General features: G+C 53.2%; 6 protein-coding genes across 6 annotated transcripts; 2 read left to right on the top strand and 4 right to left on the bottom strand.

The window, feature by feature from the left end:
* Positions 1 to 35: 35 nt before the first annotated feature.
* Positions 36 to 821, bottom strand: SNF7 (ESCRT-III subunit protein snf7; the record flags this gene model as incomplete). Its single annotated transcript, XM_049401558.1, has 3 exons — positions 36 to 327; positions 384 to 588; positions 641 to 821. 3 exons carry the CDS (start codon positions 819 to 821, stop codon positions 36 to 38), a joined length of 678 nt encoding a protein of 225 aa, XP_049252631.1.
* Positions 822 to 1,186: 365 nt separating this feature from the next.
* Positions 1,187 to 1,598, top strand: J4E88_007943 (uncharacterized protein; the record flags this gene model as incomplete). Its single annotated transcript, XM_049401557.1, has 2 exons — positions 1,187 to 1,272; positions 1,322 to 1,598. 2 exons carry the CDS (start codon positions 1,187 to 1,189, stop codon positions 1,596 to 1,598), a joined length of 363 nt encoding a protein of 120 aa, XP_049252630.1.
* Positions 1,599 to 3,003: 1,405 nt separating this feature from the next.
* Positions 3,004 to 4,686, bottom strand: J4E88_007942 (uncharacterized protein; the record flags this gene model as incomplete). The annotated part of the gene is made up of 3 exons (XM_049401556.1): positions 3,004 to 3,048; positions 3,104 to 3,388; positions 3,445 to 4,686. The coding sequence occupies 3 exons, from the start codon at positions 4,684 to 4,686 to the stop codon at positions 3,004 to 3,006; spliced, it is 1,572 nt and encodes a 523-aa protein (XP_049252629.1).
* Positions 4,687 to 5,782: 1,096 nt separating this feature from the next.
* On the bottom strand, positions 5,783 to 7,291 carry J4E88_007941 (uncharacterized protein; the record flags this gene model as incomplete). The annotated part of the gene is made up of 4 exons (XM_049401555.1): positions 5,783 to 6,169; positions 6,219 to 6,747; positions 6,802 to 6,959; positions 7,010 to 7,291. The coding sequence occupies 4 exons, from the start codon at positions 7,289 to 7,291 to the stop codon at positions 5,783 to 5,785; spliced, it is 1,356 nt and encodes a 451-aa protein (XP_049252628.1).
* Positions 7,292 to 8,506: 1,215 nt separating this feature from the next.
* J4E88_007940 (uncharacterized protein) lies at positions 8,507 to 12,881 on the top strand (the record flags this gene model as incomplete). The annotated part of the gene is made up of 4 exons (XM_049401554.1): positions 8,507 to 8,683; positions 8,736 to 8,897; positions 8,945 to 12,578; positions 12,628 to 12,881. 4 exons carry the CDS (start codon positions 8,507 to 8,509, stop codon positions 12,879 to 12,881), a joined length of 4,227 nt encoding a protein of 1,408 aa, XP_049252627.1.
* A 1,826-nt stretch (positions 12,882 to 14,707) lies between these two features.
* J4E88_007939 (uncharacterized protein) lies at positions 14,708 to 15,175 on the bottom strand (the record flags this gene model as incomplete). Its single annotated transcript, XM_049401553.1, has 1 exon — positions 14,708 to 15,175. One exon carries the CDS (start codon positions 15,173 to 15,175, stop codon positions 14,708 to 14,710), a length of 468 nt encoding a protein of 155 aa, XP_049252626.1.
* Positions 15,176 to 15,315: the final 140 nt, after the last annotated feature.

The following is a 15,315-nucleotide window of genomic DNA, read 5'->3' as shown; positions in this document are numbered from 1 at the left end:
GCATGACAGCGATAGTGTGAGCCGTGGCCGCGCGCCTACATGGCCATCTCGGCCTGCAGCTTCCGCAGCTCCTCCTCTTCGTCGTCCTCCTCGACCCGCTGCGGGGCCTTGATGTTGGTATTCGGCGCTTGCGGTAGCTTCTGTGACGAGGGGGCGTCGTGGATGGGCACGTTGCCTGTGTTGAGCATTTGCTCGTCGAGCTTCTCTTGTTGTAGCTCGGCGAGCTCTTCGTCCAGCTCGTCTTCGTCGATGCCGTTTGCGCCGACGCCCGAGGTGATGGCTTCGCTGATTTCTTCGCCGATTGCGTGTTGTTCGCGGAGGTCCTCCCTGCGCGTGTTGTTAGCAAGTTGGTCTGTGGGTATTTGGTTGTGGAAGAGGCGTACATGACGTTGTCGACTTTGTCGATGGTCAGGCCGGCGTGTATCTCCTTCATGGCCTTTCCTGCGCTCTTCATAGCTTCCATCGTCTCCTTGTTGATGTTGGCTGTCTCGATGGAGTAGATCTCTTTTTCTAGGGTCATAATCTGTGCGCTCGTCTGCTCGAGTGAGTGCTCGAACTGCTTCTTTCGCCGTAACGCTGATTTCGCGGCTGTAATAGGCGTTAGCGAATGTGCCAGGAAGTCTAATCCAGATAAATTTACCTTGCTTGTTGGAAGAAACGAATTTCCGTGCGAGCGCATCTTGCTCATCCATCTGGTTTTGCAGGTGCTTCTCTCTCTTGTTCAGCATCTCAAGTTGGCCTCGAAGCTGGAGGATGGCCTTCTTGGGCGCCTCCTTCTTCGCCTGGCCACCGCCAAACCAGCCCAGGCCCCAGCCGCTCATATTGAAGTTGTCTTGAGGGTTTTAGTTAGCAGCTGTCGGTCGTATGGTCCTATCGGGCGCCGATGCAGGAGACTCGGAGCCTATCAGAGAGTGGGATGGCGGGGCTGCGGGGATGGTGGGTGGCTCGAACGTACTGTGTGGGAACGCGAGAGATGTTAGAGGTGCGGTAGGTGCGAGCGTTGCGCAGAGGGTTGAGTTGTTGCAGCGGCGGCGTGGTCGTGATTGAAGGGTGCCTGGCTGATCATGAATCGGGCCTGGATGCACGAGGGTATGATGTCGTCTGCGCTAACCATGGCACGTGCATCCGTGCACTTCGGCCGCGGCTCTAGTTTCCACCGCATTCTGCGCGCCCTCCTCGACGCACAATGTCTGGTCCCGTTGCTTCGAATCTGGTACTGCTGAGTGACTTGCCTGCATGTGCGCAGGGCACCAAAGTCCGCTTTCTGGGCTGGTACATGGAGTGAAAGCCATAGCTGCCACAGAGACTGACTGCGCCGCAGCATCGATGAGTACGTCACTAAGACCGCGACACTGCGGCTCAAGCACAACTATCCGATATCTGATCCGCCCGTCATCGCGAATCTCGATATCGAACATGTGCTCGAGCGAATTAAGGAACTCAACGTAGACGTGGGGACATGGCTCAATGTCATCGGCTATGTTGAGCGCAGGAAGGAGAAGGGTGTCTTCGTACAAGCTGTCACCGTCTGGAACGCTGGCAACGTCGACCTCAAGGTGTATGAGAAGGCCGTCGAGGCGCGCAAAGCTGCTGCTTGAAGAACGATCATGCTGCAAATGCGTCTGAGTACCATTACAAGGGTGTCACCCTCTGATTGGAAGATTACGAGCCCCCAGGGGAAAAGCCGTCACACAGTGCTGACGGTCAGCTGGTGAAAGCACACGAATTCCATCAGGACACGCCACATATAACAGCTCTACATACTGGCGTTCACTTCGAATGTTTTCAAGGACTATCGCCAATGATATTGCTATATAGAGGGTTGCATTATTGTGAGAGCGCCACCCGGGCGCCCACACCTACGACGAAATCGTCAATAGCGCGGAAGAAAGCTTCCCTGACGTCTACAACGCGCTCCTCACAATGTCGACTATATGCCCTTAGAGCGACCTGACTACGACTGGGTTAGGCTCTCCTCGCACTCCCTCTTCTACGGTCACATTGTCGACCGCCAGCGGATTCTTATTATCGAACTGCATAGAACCAGCACCAAACTCCATCTTCATCTCGTACCAAGGTCATAACAACACAACGAACATACCACGCATACCTCCAACTCCTCCATCTCCATCTCCATCCCTTCACCCCACACATCTCCCTCCTGATCTACCACAACCCACCCACAATCCCCACCACCACTCCACCAACAAGCAGAACACTCGTCAACTCCATGTTCATATCCATTCTACCAGCAGCTGAGGTGTGGTAGTTGTACATGGATGCGTAAGAAGCAAGGGCTCCGGCCGCCCCAGACGAGAAGAACCTGGGCTCGAGCGTGGGGCGGGGTACTGGAAGAGCGTGTACCAGTGATGCCATGAGGGAGCAAAGTAACCCGATGAGCATGAGACATGTGAGCTTTCTGGTGGTACACATCGTGGTGGTATGAGAGTTGGTAGCGTTGGTTTAGGGCTCTTTCCTGGGTCGTGAAGGTTGAGGTCTCTTGGTGGAAACGCGAGGTGTTTTGAGGTTGTCTGACAAGGTATTTGATGGTTTTGTTGTAGGGTTGTGGCGGTTTTAAGCACGTTTGGCGTTCGTAGGTTTCTGGGGATGATTTTGGTTGGAGAAGGAGAAAAAAAAAACTGTGGCGTCTCGACTTTATACTGCTGCGATGAGAGCACTCTGTGGAACACTTTGTATGGATTAATCACAGGGGTATGAATCTCTAGTGTTTCGACCCATGGTAAGGAGGCAATACTGGGTAGATACCACCTACGGACGGTGGTAGCGAGCGTGTAATGGGAGCAAACCCGCACAAAACCGGTCACGCACAGCACCAGTCTTATAAGTAGCACTCATGAGTTGATTAGAGCACTATGAGGTCTGGCGACATGATAAGAGTAGAGCGAGAGCAATGGACTGGATACTTGTGTCCACAAAAGCCATTTTCGAAGTACTCTGTCATCCTACCTTACAAATTCGGCTACTGTGAGTAAGACCCATTGCCTACTTATTGACATGGTCCAAGATAACCTCTAAGGGCTTCTTATCCTACAACATCGTTAGCACTTGAAACCAATCATCCCATCCCCGAGATAAAACTTACCCAAAGGATATAAGTACACTGCTCCCCCCAATCCCACCTATCCCGCTCATCCTTAAGCCTGATATCGAAACTCCACACCAACCTCGCAAGTATAAGACGCATCTCCGACCAAGCAAAGCTGACGCCCACGCACTTGTGTCTGCCCACCAGGAAAGGGTGAAAGACGTCCATGTCATCTTCGTGATACGACTTCGGGTCCAGAAATCTCTCCGGCATAAAGGAGTTTGGGTTGCGGAAGTTGTAGGACTGGCGATAGGCGGAGAATTGGTTGAAGGCTACGTACGTCTGTTGATGGGGGATTAGCGAAGAAGCTAGGATTCAAGAGTAAAGTAGTAGCATACCCCTTCAGGAACCCATTTGTCGCACACCATGTCGCCGCCTGCCGGTGCGATGCGTGGGACTCCGATGACGACGGGAGGGTTGAGGCGCATGCCTTCTGAAATGACTGCGTTGAGGTACGTCAGGTTTCCTGTTGTTGCCACTGTGATATCGCTCTCTTTCTGGAAAGTCTCCCTGATCTCAGCTGTGAGTCTGTGCAGCACACCCTTGTGCTGTACCAAGGATCTGATGATAGCGGTCAGGGCACTAGCTGAAGTCTCACTCCCAGCGAAGGCGAGTACGAGCAGGTTGATTCCCCACTCGGGGCCTGTAAAGGGGTCTTTCATGTCGCTGTACTTCTTGGTCGGCGTCACCCAATCTGGACGCTCCGTATCCATCGCTATCCTCTTCCGAGCCTGTTCGAAGCTCATCTTCCGGTGTTCCATGCTTCTTTGCAAGATGCGCTTGGGGATGATGTAGCGGAGCAGCTTGTCAATCGGCGGATACATATTGGTCGATTGGATCAACGCAAGCCCTTTGCCGAAGTCTTGGGAAATGTCGACCCAGGCATGCGCTTTGCCGTTCGCAACACAGTTCCAGGACTCGCCGTATGTGAAGTCGCCGGAAATGTCAAAGGTCAGATAGTTCAGCCACTTTTCAAGATCGATAGCCTTCCTTTTCTTTAGCTGTGTCATAAAGAGGTCAACGTAGCTCTCAATGATTGGTGCCTGTTCCTTCAGGATCTTCTCTGAGAAGCCATTCGCGAAGGCCCGTTTGTATCTTGCGTGGTCTCCTTCATGCCAGTTGACGATGGAGTTTGGATCCGTTGGGGCCTGCTTCTTGAACGAAGTGCGGTTACGCTCGAATGGTAGATGGCCCGGTCGGGTGACGTAGATCTCTTTCAACGCACGGCTGCTAGCATAAGACAGCTCGTTGGGAGCGACACGCACGACAGGTCCATATTTGGTGTGGAACTCAGTGAGTCGTTTGTGAATCTCACCACGGTGTGTTGAGACGACATGCGGGATGCGGAAGGCTCGCCAAAGTAGTGGACCGGGGTAGTGGCGCAGCGGATGGAGGAACGCGTTGTAGAAGCCGTACACAAACGCGGACTTTGTATGGTCAGTGCTGGGAAGGAACAACCCTGAAGCTGGGGGACTCACAATCAAGACAAGCAATACGCTTGCTACTATCGGATGCGCCCCGCTCGGCGACAGCGACGACAACGGGAAGCCAAGCGTGGCGCGATCGCTTGTGTCTGCCATCGCAAGGTCTGTGCGAAGCTGGACAGTTCAGTTTTAGTCTTCGATTGCAATTCTGCTCGGCGCTTTCATTGCGATAGAAAGTATCGCAGTTGGTGATGGTATATACTACTCGTGGTCGTGGGGAACGCGTAGTGCCCGTCTTAGTTCCCGGCTTACCACCTCGGAGCCCCGATTTGACCTTGCCTCTTTCGAACATTAACTTTCTTGATGAACGATGCGCACTCGGGTGATAGATCTATTAACCCGCGTGACTACCTTGATAAGATGGGGATCGATCGATGTTGGATAAGGAGATCTTGGACTGTGTATACAATTGAGATGTTCATCAAGAGTCAAAGAAAGATCTAATTGTAGAACAGATAGCTTTCTACGACTCTGCTCTTTTGAACTTTGGGTGTATTGCGACATTGCTGCAAAGGACATGTGCGAATTGCGTGTTCAATTCATCTGAGTCGTTGGAACTTTCACCCCGTCCAAGGAAACAATCAAACGTGTACCTGCAAGCAAAATTGCGTATAACATAGCGAACGGCCCTGACGCCTACATTGCGATCGCATCTATTCGGAATCGAATACCCTGTTGCTAACGGCCGTAAGATGAAATAGAACTCCTCAGCCCCGTTCAAACACTCCTTGTTTGGAGTGTTTAGCTTTCCCTAGCCGAGAGCTTGGATGTACTTCTAGTCTTGTGATGCCGCGAGCAAGCGCTCACTTCAAGTACTTCGACAGGGACAAGAAATACCTCAGGCGGGGAAGATAAGGATGTACGAATGAAAGGCTGAGAGGTACCATGATCTACGCTGATCCAGCATGAGACGGTGCAGGTTTGGCGATGCCGAATTACTGCCTATACCACCGGCAGAACAGTGTTTCTCATGGTCACCATCAGCATTGTACGAAGTACGAAATACGAAAGATGAGTAATTGGTATTTGATGCTAGTCGAAAGTCAACAACAACAAGCCTTCGAGGCGAAAACCTCCGACGTTACATTTGATGAAGATGGTCCCGACATCCAGTAGGGACCTTACAGAATCCCCCATAACCTCTATATACTTGCCTAGATCCGCTATCTAATAGAAAACGCGTCTTGTCCCACTATTGTACTTCGCTGTTCCACCTCCTCGGCTGAGGTGGTAAGCCGTTGGCTGATGGACCCCGACTACCCGGTCTGCTACCCGGACCGTCTACAGATGGCGCTGGTCGCATAGGTAGGTTCATGACATTGGAACTGCTCGACGTCCGTGTGGGGTATGACGGTCGTCGTGGTGCGGGTTCGGGGTCGCCGTTGGCTACTCTTTGCCTGGGGTCGCTGGATTCACGCTTGTGGGGAGGAGATCGCTCGCGGAGCTTCTCTTTAATGTCCGCTGCAGGGGCGGTGGGGGCGAGATGGGATTTGCGCTTGTTGTGCTCGATCATGGATATGGCCCATGCTTCTAGGTTGACAGGAGTGCGCTTGGCGGCTTGAAGGAAGGCATCGTGGTCCTGCTATGGTTAGCACGCTTAGACATCGCTTCCAGCTGGGACAACTTACGTATAGCTCCTTGGGAGTTGGTCGCTCCGCTGGATCCTTCATCAAACACTTCGCAATCATGTCCTCCAGAATGGATGGGAAGGCATCGCTCTTTGGTAGCTTGGGTGAAGGTTCCAACACGATTTGCTGCAAGAGATCCAAGATACCTTGAGGGCCTCCAGCTTCGTCATCATCCGCGCTTCCAGAGAACGGAAACTTGCCAATGGCCAGTTCCATGAGCGTCAGACCAACACTCCATACATCCGACTTGACGGTGTAGGGAGAACCTTGTATCCGCTCCGGCGCCATGTATGTGCCTGTTCCTACAAAAGTCTCGGCAATAGACCCCTCGAGCTCACTTGAGACACCAAAGTCACATAGCTTGATGTTTCCTTTTGAGTTTACGAGGATGTTGGAGGGTTTGAGGTCGCGATGCATGATGCGGTGGGCGCTGTAAAGGTAGGCGAGGCCGCCGAGCACGGCTTCTGAAATCTTTCCGAGAACGTCGACGCGGACGGGTCCGAATGATCGTGAAACCCAGTCAAGCGATCTGGCATGCAAGTTAGCAACTCACATCCTGCAGCATGAAGCAGCTTGCACCTACCCCACGTCCATGTACTCCATGCACATGATGACATCGCCGGAAGGATTTTGGAAGGCACCATAGAAGTCGACAATGTAGGGTGAGTTGCAGTCGTGCATGATTCGGAGTTCTCGCACGATTCGTTTCCGGACTTCGTTCTTGGCCTCGACGTGGATAACCTGCCCTTGTCAGTCTCCTCGTGCCATACACCTCCTGGTCTGCCACTCACCTTCCGCGCCATGATGACCTTGGTAGCAGCATGCTGCACCTTGCTGACTGTTCCTCCGTTTCCGTGACCCAATTCGCGCAGCACTATCAGGTCCTCGGCCTTTAGGTCCAGCTGGAACTCAACACCAATCTCTAGGGTATCCTGCTTCTCGTCATTGGCTCGGGCGCCGGGTATTTGGGCATCACCGGCGGAAGGTGCGGGCTTGGGGGCAGGAGCGCTGAGGGCGAGACCCTTGACGTTCTTCCTCTTCATCGTCTTCTGCTTGAAGGACGACTCGGCCATCTTGAAGGTTTGCGCCGGGCGCTGCTGTCGTGTGGATGAAGGTGGACGGGTGCAGCGACTGCGAGGCAATGGCTACTCTGCGAAGAATACAGAGCCCAAGTGTGTAGGAGGCCAGGTGCTGGCTGTGGTTTCGAGTTTGCCGCCCGACGCTGGGTCGACGATGGTACGCCAATGACGGAAATAGCCCAAAGGAGGACAGCGTCTATTGGTTTGTCCGTTTCCGGGCGCCTGACTTTAAAATGTGCAGGTGGGCGAATGCAGGGACCGATTGGAATGGCGATGGCAGTGAATGGAGGGCAGTGTCTCGGGCGTTGTTGACAGCAGACCGGCTCAGGAGAGGTCGTGGTCGTGTCAGTATCCAGCGCGAGTGGGGCGCGCTGGTGGGGTTGCGGTAGCGTCCAACGTCTGTAACTGAGTCTGCGAGGCTGCAGAGGATGCAAATGAGCGGCAATGTAGCTCTGTCTTCGAGAGAAAGAGAGCTGTCAAATACTCAAGTTCTCCAAGGGATGAGTCTTTGATAAGTCTGTATACACTATACGATGCCTTGTTCAGGAGGTTTCAGAGTCGCATGGTTCCTCGTCGCCATGCTTCACCTGCTTCTAGCGCAGAACTTCAAAGCGCGTATCTCGAATGCGGCCATGTGCCTGGCGTACACACCAATCCAACGTCGGACGTTTGACATACCAATCACTTCCACGAAATACATCTCAAAGAACCGCATGGCGTGACCGTTGCCTTGGAGATGTTTTCTTGCAAGTCTGGTGGTGATGATTAATCTGTGCATTGGAGCTTGAGTCGTCGCTGCATCCCTAGTATATCTAAGCTTGATCCTCCTCAAACACGTCCTCAGTACATGACTAGATACATGTAGAGAACGAGGCTAGGGAAGCCCACGTGTTTGATGCCCGTAGCTGTAGCATGCTGTTCCAAGTCGGGTATGGTCAACTTTTGTTGATGGTATCCGCCTAGCGCGTATCAGGCTGTCACGTGACGAGCGTCAGTGCGGCCGAAAGTTAACGCGGCCGATGGGTGCGCGAACCTTTGAGAGGCTACTTCTGCCCTCCTTCTCTCCTTTACCTCCATTGCGCCCGAATCTCCCTCCCGCTGAATCGCCGCAGTACGATAATCTCTCTGCTGCAAAGAGCTCGCCGAAATCGCCCATCGCGCTCCTTCGCCAGAACCACCAGTCCACGCGTTGTCCTTGTTTGAATCACCATGGCGGAGTTCTTCGACACAATCGCCGACGTAGGCAGCGACGAGGAGGAGGATGAGGACTTTGATGGCGAGGCTGGCGACGCCGTTGAACCCAGGCCGAAGAAGACAAATGGCACAAATGGCATCGACGACTCCAGCGAGGAGGAAGATGACGACGACGAAGACAGGCTGCGACAGGTAAGCTTGGTCGTACTGGTTAGGGTATCTGCAGATGCTAATGGACATATAGGAAGGTGAAGGCTTCATCGCAGACGAGGACGAAGAAGACGAGGTCGCGGAGCGCAAACGTCGGCGCAGGAAGAGGAAGAAGGACCGTCACGAGGAAGAGGCCCTAGATGACGAGGATCTCGACCTGATCGGTGTCGAGGTTGAGCGCCCGGCAGAAGAACAGGTAAGGCATACCTTGCTGAAGCGTGGGCACCGCTAACTTAGGGGAAGTCGAGGTTCAAGCGCCTGAAGCGTGGCCACAAGGAGCGCGTCAAGTCCCGCGGCGTGGACGACATCTTCTCCGACGACGAAGTAAACGAAGACTACGACGAGCCGCGCGGGCGCCTTGGCGACGAATTCGACGACTTTATTGAGGACGACAAGTTCGAAGACGAGATCGAAGACGACCGCGACGTCACACAACCAGGCATAAACCTGATCACAAAGGGACTGCAAGCTGCAGGTCTGGACGAGGGAGCAGAAGAAGACTACAGGGCTGCCTTTGGTGATGGCACAGATTACGACTGGGCGCTGGAGATGCAAGAGGCGGAAGAGGACGAGCAAGCTGGTGAAGGCCGTGAGCTTCAACTCAAGGATGTCTTCGAGCCATCGCAACTACAGGAGCGCATGCTTACGGATGAGGACAACGTCATCCGCGAGACCGACATTCCCGAGCGATTGCAGCTAGCCCGGAGATCCTTCAAGGAGATCGAGCTCACGCCAGAAGACATGCAAGCACGCTTGACAGAAGAGGCCACCTGGATCAGCAATATGCTGTGGCCAAAGAAGGGCCTCCCCCGCTACTTCCTGCAACCTTTCGAGAAAGCTGTGCGCAAGGTCCTGGAGTTTATCAATCTCGAAGACTACGAAGTGCCCTTCATCTTCAACCACCGCAAAGACTACCTTATCCACGCCCCAAGCGACAATGACGATTACGACGATATCGACAACCCGCCGCCCATGGATGCACGACCAGAGCGCTTGCTGAACCAGGCCGATCTGTGGGAAGTATTCGAATTCGACCTCAAGTTCAGGGCCTTTGCAGAGAAGCGCGACGCCCTCAAGCAAAACTACGAGAACCTGAAGAGTGTATACTCCGACATCACTGATCCTGAGATCGAGGAGTTGGCAGCCAAGGCCATTACTATCGAAGAAATCCAGGAACTTCAAGATTGCCTACACTACAAGTATTCGCAAGAGATCAACGAGGTCCGACAAGAAGTGAACGGAACACAGAAGCGTGCCAACAACGCGCGCAGCTTCTTCGATAAGTTGAGGGGCGGTAAAGCCAATCAACTCGTCAAAGCGATCGGCATCACACCTGAGGACTTTGCAAAGAAGATTGATGGGTCAAATCGAGGCGCGCATACAATTGAGGACCCGCCATACAAGGTTGAAGAGCTCGCCGACCAGATGGCTGACGCTCCAGAGACTGGCGCCACTCTTCTCAGGTCTGCGAAGCTCTTGTATGTTCAGGATTTGCAAATGTGCTCACGCCTCCGTCGATACTTGCGTGGTAGCTTCTACCAGAACGCCCAGATCGACTGCATTCGCACTGACAAGGGCATGCGAAAGATTACAGAGGACCACCCCTACTACGAATTCAAGTACCTACGTGGGGTCACATTTTCGGATCTTCAAGGTCGACCGGATCTCTTTTTGAAGATGCTGAAGGCCGAGGCGGAAGGTCTTGTACAAGTCCGAATCTCCATGGGCAATTACAGGAACTTCAAGACAAAGCTTGAGGAAAAGATCATCTCCGAAGGTGTCAGTGAAGTCTCTGACACTTGGAACGCCCTCCGTAAGGAACTGCTCGGCGCGGCGCTAGACAAGCTACAGGTTGTCATCGCCAACGGTGTCAAAGAAACTCTGCGTGCTCGATGTGAGGATGAACTCGCCGCATCAGCAAGAGAGAACTACTACAACAAGCTTGATCAAGCGCCCTACAAGCTGAAGAGTGCACCTCTCGGATCTGTACCCAACGTTCTCTGCCTGGCCAACGGTAAAGGCCAACGTGGAGACGCGATCATGTGGGCCTACGTCGAGAACGATGGGCGGGTACTTGAGCACGGCCGTTTGGTGGAGATGCGCCTTGGAAATGCGGAGCGCGGTATTCCTGAAGGCCAGGACATCGACAAATTTGTTGACGTGATTCAGCGCCGCCGACCAGACGTGATTGGTGTCTCTGGCTTCTCGGTCGAGACACGCAAACTGTACAAGGACCTTCAGGAAATCATCGGCCAGCGAGGCCTGACTGGCCCCGCCTACGAGGACGAGGACACCGGTGAAGAGAGGAACGAGCCACTGGAAGTGATCTTGGTCAATGATGAGGTCGCTCGTCTCTATCATACAAGTGGTCGGGCTATCGCCGAGTTCCCCAAGTATCCCGCGCTAACGAGGTACTGTGTTGCTCTCGGACGGTACTTGCAAAATCCATTGGCGGAATACGCATCACTCGGCAAAGACATCGTTTCGATACCCTTTATCCCCAACCAAACCTTGATACCACAAGAGAAGCTCCTGGACCGACTAGAGACCGCGATGGTGGATATGGTCAACCTCGTGGGTATCGACCTACCGGAGACGTACGACGACAAATACCTCTCGAAGTTGATTCCTTACGTGTGTGGTCTGGGTCCTCGTAAGGCTGATCGCTTGATCAAGGCCATTCAGGCCAACAGCGATGAGATTCTGTCACGTTTCGACCTCCTTGGTGTGTCTGAGTCTAGGGACCTCAAGGCAGCCATGGGTCCCAAAGTCTTCCAGAATTGCGCCAGTTTCCTTTACATCCCCTACGATTCAACAGAAGAGTCCTCCGACTACTTGGACTACACCCGTGTACATCCAGAAGACTACGATCTTGCCAGGAAGATGGTCGCTGACGCCCTTAACATGGACGAAGAGGATGTTAAGGCCGAGACTGACGAAGGTGGACCCAGTGCCGTTGTTAGGAAGATGGTGCGGGAGGAGACCACCGATCTGGTCAACGACCTAGCTCTGGAAGACTACGCGGCGGAGATTGAGCGCAACTTTGGACAGCGCAAGCGTGCAACACTCGAGACCATTCGCGCCGAGCTCGACAATCCTTACGAGGAGATCCGACAAATCTTTGCGCTGCTGTCTGGTGCTGAGCTGTTCACAATGCTGACTGGTGAGACGGAGGAGACTCTCTACGAGGGTATGGTCGTACCCGTTACCATCAGGCGAACATTCCCAGACCACATCGAGGTCAAGCTGGAATGCGGCATCGAAGGTGGCGTCTCTGAATCAGAGTTTCCAGAGGGTGTTGGCAGTGGCGGACAAGAACCTCGCCACGTCTACCAGAGCCACCAGATCGTGCGCGCACGTATCGTGTACCTCAACCGCAAGGCTCTCACCGCACAACTGTCGCTCCGAGACGATCTCATTCGAGCGCCAGAGAAGAAGCCCTACAATCGCGCAGCTGGTGAGTGGGATGACGCACAAGAAGCTCAAGACAAGAAAGCTGCCGAGAAGGAAAAGGAAGTTGCTTCTGGTCGGCCCAACCGTGTCGTCAACCACCCTCTCTTCTTCGCCTTCAACACCATGCAAGCCGAAGAGTACCTCGGTGGTAAGGAGACCGGTGACTTGGTCATTCGTCCATCCTCGAAGGGTTTCGACCATCTAGTCGTCACATGGAAAGTATCCAACAACGCCTACCAACATCTCGACGTTCTCGAGATGAACAAGGCAAACCAATTTTCGCTCGGAAAGCAGCTCAAGATTGGAAAGCACACATACTCCGATCTCGACGAGTTGATCGTCAACCACGTCGAGGCTATGGCACGCAAGGTCACAGAGATCACACGAGACGAGCGATTCCAACCCGGCACACGAGAAGATACTGGTAAGTCGATCACACTGAATTCTAGAGACACAAGCTAACCCCCTTACAGAGAAATGGCTAGAGAACTACTGCGAAGCCAACCCTTCACGTTCCATGTACGCCTTCTGCAGCATGCCCAAGTACCCCGGCCACTTCTGGATCTGCTTCCAGATGAGCGCCCGCGGACCCAAGGGAGCCTGGGGCATCAAGGTCGTCCCCAACGCATTCGAACTCCACAAGAACGTCTACCCCGATATGCTGGCGCTCAAGAACGGCTTCAAGCTGTTGATCAGCACGGCTAGCAAAGCGCAACCCAGGCGCTGAAGGAACAAAAGGATTCGTTGGCAGTCTATATTCCGGGGTCACGACGGAACTTGGGGTCTTGGAGGCGCCTCGAGAACGTGTATTGGTAGTTTTTTGGCTCGCGGCTCTCTTTTTTTTTTTTGGTATTCGTTCTCTTCACATCAGTCATCTTGGGATCATTGCATAGCCTTATCTTTGAAAAGGGCCAACTAAAAGAATTACTACTCATAATACGGCGCTCTTTGGGAGGTTTCCCAGTGTATAGAGATATCATAAATTGGCATTTTGTTCTTCCCACCGTCAGTCCAACACGTGAATGTACATGTATCGTATGTCGTAGAATCGTTTGTCCGTTGCTATCGATATTTTGACACTGTTTCACATACAATTTCTTTACTTACGGAAACGCGGGACGATAAACCCCGAACTCAATCTTACCACCCAACGAGTCCACGCACCTTGTTCAAGGATGAAAACTAAAACACCCTAGAGCCGACATTACTCTCAGGTTTCTCATTTCACGGCCTTTCTAATACTGGTAGAGGGCTATACCAGACTTTGACACCTTTCCGATGATACCCACTGGCTTATATATCCATTTTAACGCTTCCAGTTTACTCAATTTGCATGCATCCACGTTGATGTAGTCCGCAGGCCTCTTCATCTTTTTTCCATTATGTGAGACACACACAGAAATCCCACTGAACGTCAACAACTCCCACCCGCCCACAAAACCACCACCAAAGACACCTACTCCTACTAGCTCGCCCCTCCAACCGGTGACACTCCACTCCACTCCACTACACCATCACGCCCAACCTCACGATCTCCACATGCCCCAAATCCCCCATCCCGTCTCCCTCAAAAGGTTCCGGTGAACAAGACCCATGCGTCTACTCGCAGACTCTGATCTACGCTCGCGTATGCACGTACGCATGCAAGCTAGCTCTGCTGGTCCGCGTCGATCTAGATCTACACGCCACAAAAAGGAAACTTGGCGGAGTTGACTCCGCGAAACGAGTTATATTTCGTGTGGGTAGCTTGGCGTGTTTACGATGGGCGGTGGTGCTGGTGCTGGTGGCTGGGCTGGGTTAGTCGAGACTCTGCTGTAGGAGTACTGAGTCGTGGGTTGTAGGGCGGGAAGGCTGGAAATTTTACTGTGAGGTGGTGGAGAATTTTCGCTGAGTGAAGAAGTTTTGCGCAGTTGTGAAGTACCGAGCAGGGAAGCTTTGAGGGAATGGATGGGTGGATGTGTGTTACTGGGAAGACGTTGCCAAGTGTTCACAACATTGTGTAACTGCAAAGTACATGCCTTGCGTCTATGACTTGATCTAGGATGGTACATGCAACAGTCACAGGGTGGCAAGCTGGCACAAAAGTATGAAGATGGAGATCATTCAATTAAAACTATTTCACAGAGGCAAAGACGAACCCGTCCTTGTCCTCACCAGCTTCTCACTGGCCTGGGGGTATAAATTTCCTCTTCCCCTTTCCGCAAATAATCAAAAAAAAAAATGTTCAGAGAATAGTGGGCCCTCTCTCGTAAGAGCAGGACGTGGTTTCCGGGTATCAAGGTGTTACTTTTATGTGTGTTGATGACCGGAGGTAGGCGCCTGGCTCCTCGATGGTTGTGTGGATATGTCGTTATGGAAGGGAGAAAACTGATGTCGTGAAAAAAGGGACTTTTGTTGTGGGTGATTGTACAATGGGAGATGGTAGACCTCCGTGGAAAACGCCGTGCTGATGGAAATGCTGAGATGATGAGAGATTCAGAACCAGCTCTCATGTTGAAGATGGGGTATGCAAGAAGTGAAGGTTGGGCGCAAGACGAGGCGGCAGGGACTCTCTTATTGGTGAGAGAATTGCCTGCTCAGGCGCTGCCATGCGGACTCCATGCTGCGGCGGACGCCGTCCTTCTCGCTCTCTACGCTTGAAGAGCTGGAAGTGGAGGAGGCGGAGTTCTGGCGTTGGGATCGGGGCTTCATCTCGTCGACGAGGTTGCCGGCACCGCCGCGACCGATGTGGTAGACGGGTGCTTGTTGAGTGCGGAGGCGTTCTTGCTGTTGGAGTTCCTCGTCGAAGCTGAAGATGGCGCGCTCAGACTTCTTCATGTTGCCAGCACCGCCACGGCCGGTGGCGTAGAAGGCGTTGCTGGGTGGGGGAGGCAGCTTGGTGCGCGAAGCTGGACCTGAGGCTGTGGGGCCGGGGGTGACCTCAGTGGGCTTGATGCGCATGGCATTGCCGGCGCCGCCGCGGCCAGAGTACATGTAGGCACCGGCGGACGGGTGAGGCTCGTTGATGTGGAAGCTGACCATTTTGATTGTTTGGTAGTGAGGTTGTTGGTTGTTGGGAGCAAGTCAAGTGGCGACTGTCGTCGATATAAATCTGGGGTAGTGTTGATAGTAAGAGGTAGCTCCGGGAAGATCTGTAGTGGTTGATGATCGTTGGTACTCAA

Source organism: Alternaria novae-zelandiae (assembly GCF_023758075.1).
Source record: "Alternaria novae-zelandiae strain BMP 2774 chromosome Unknown scaffold_17, whole genome shotgun sequence".
NCBI classification, from domain to species: domain Eukaryota; kingdom Fungi; phylum Ascomycota; class Dothideomycetes; order Pleosporales; family Pleosporaceae; genus Alternaria; species Alternaria novae-zelandiae.
The sequence above is the reverse complement of the archived record's forward strand: the minus strand, read 5'-3'. Positions and strand labels throughout refer to the sequence as shown.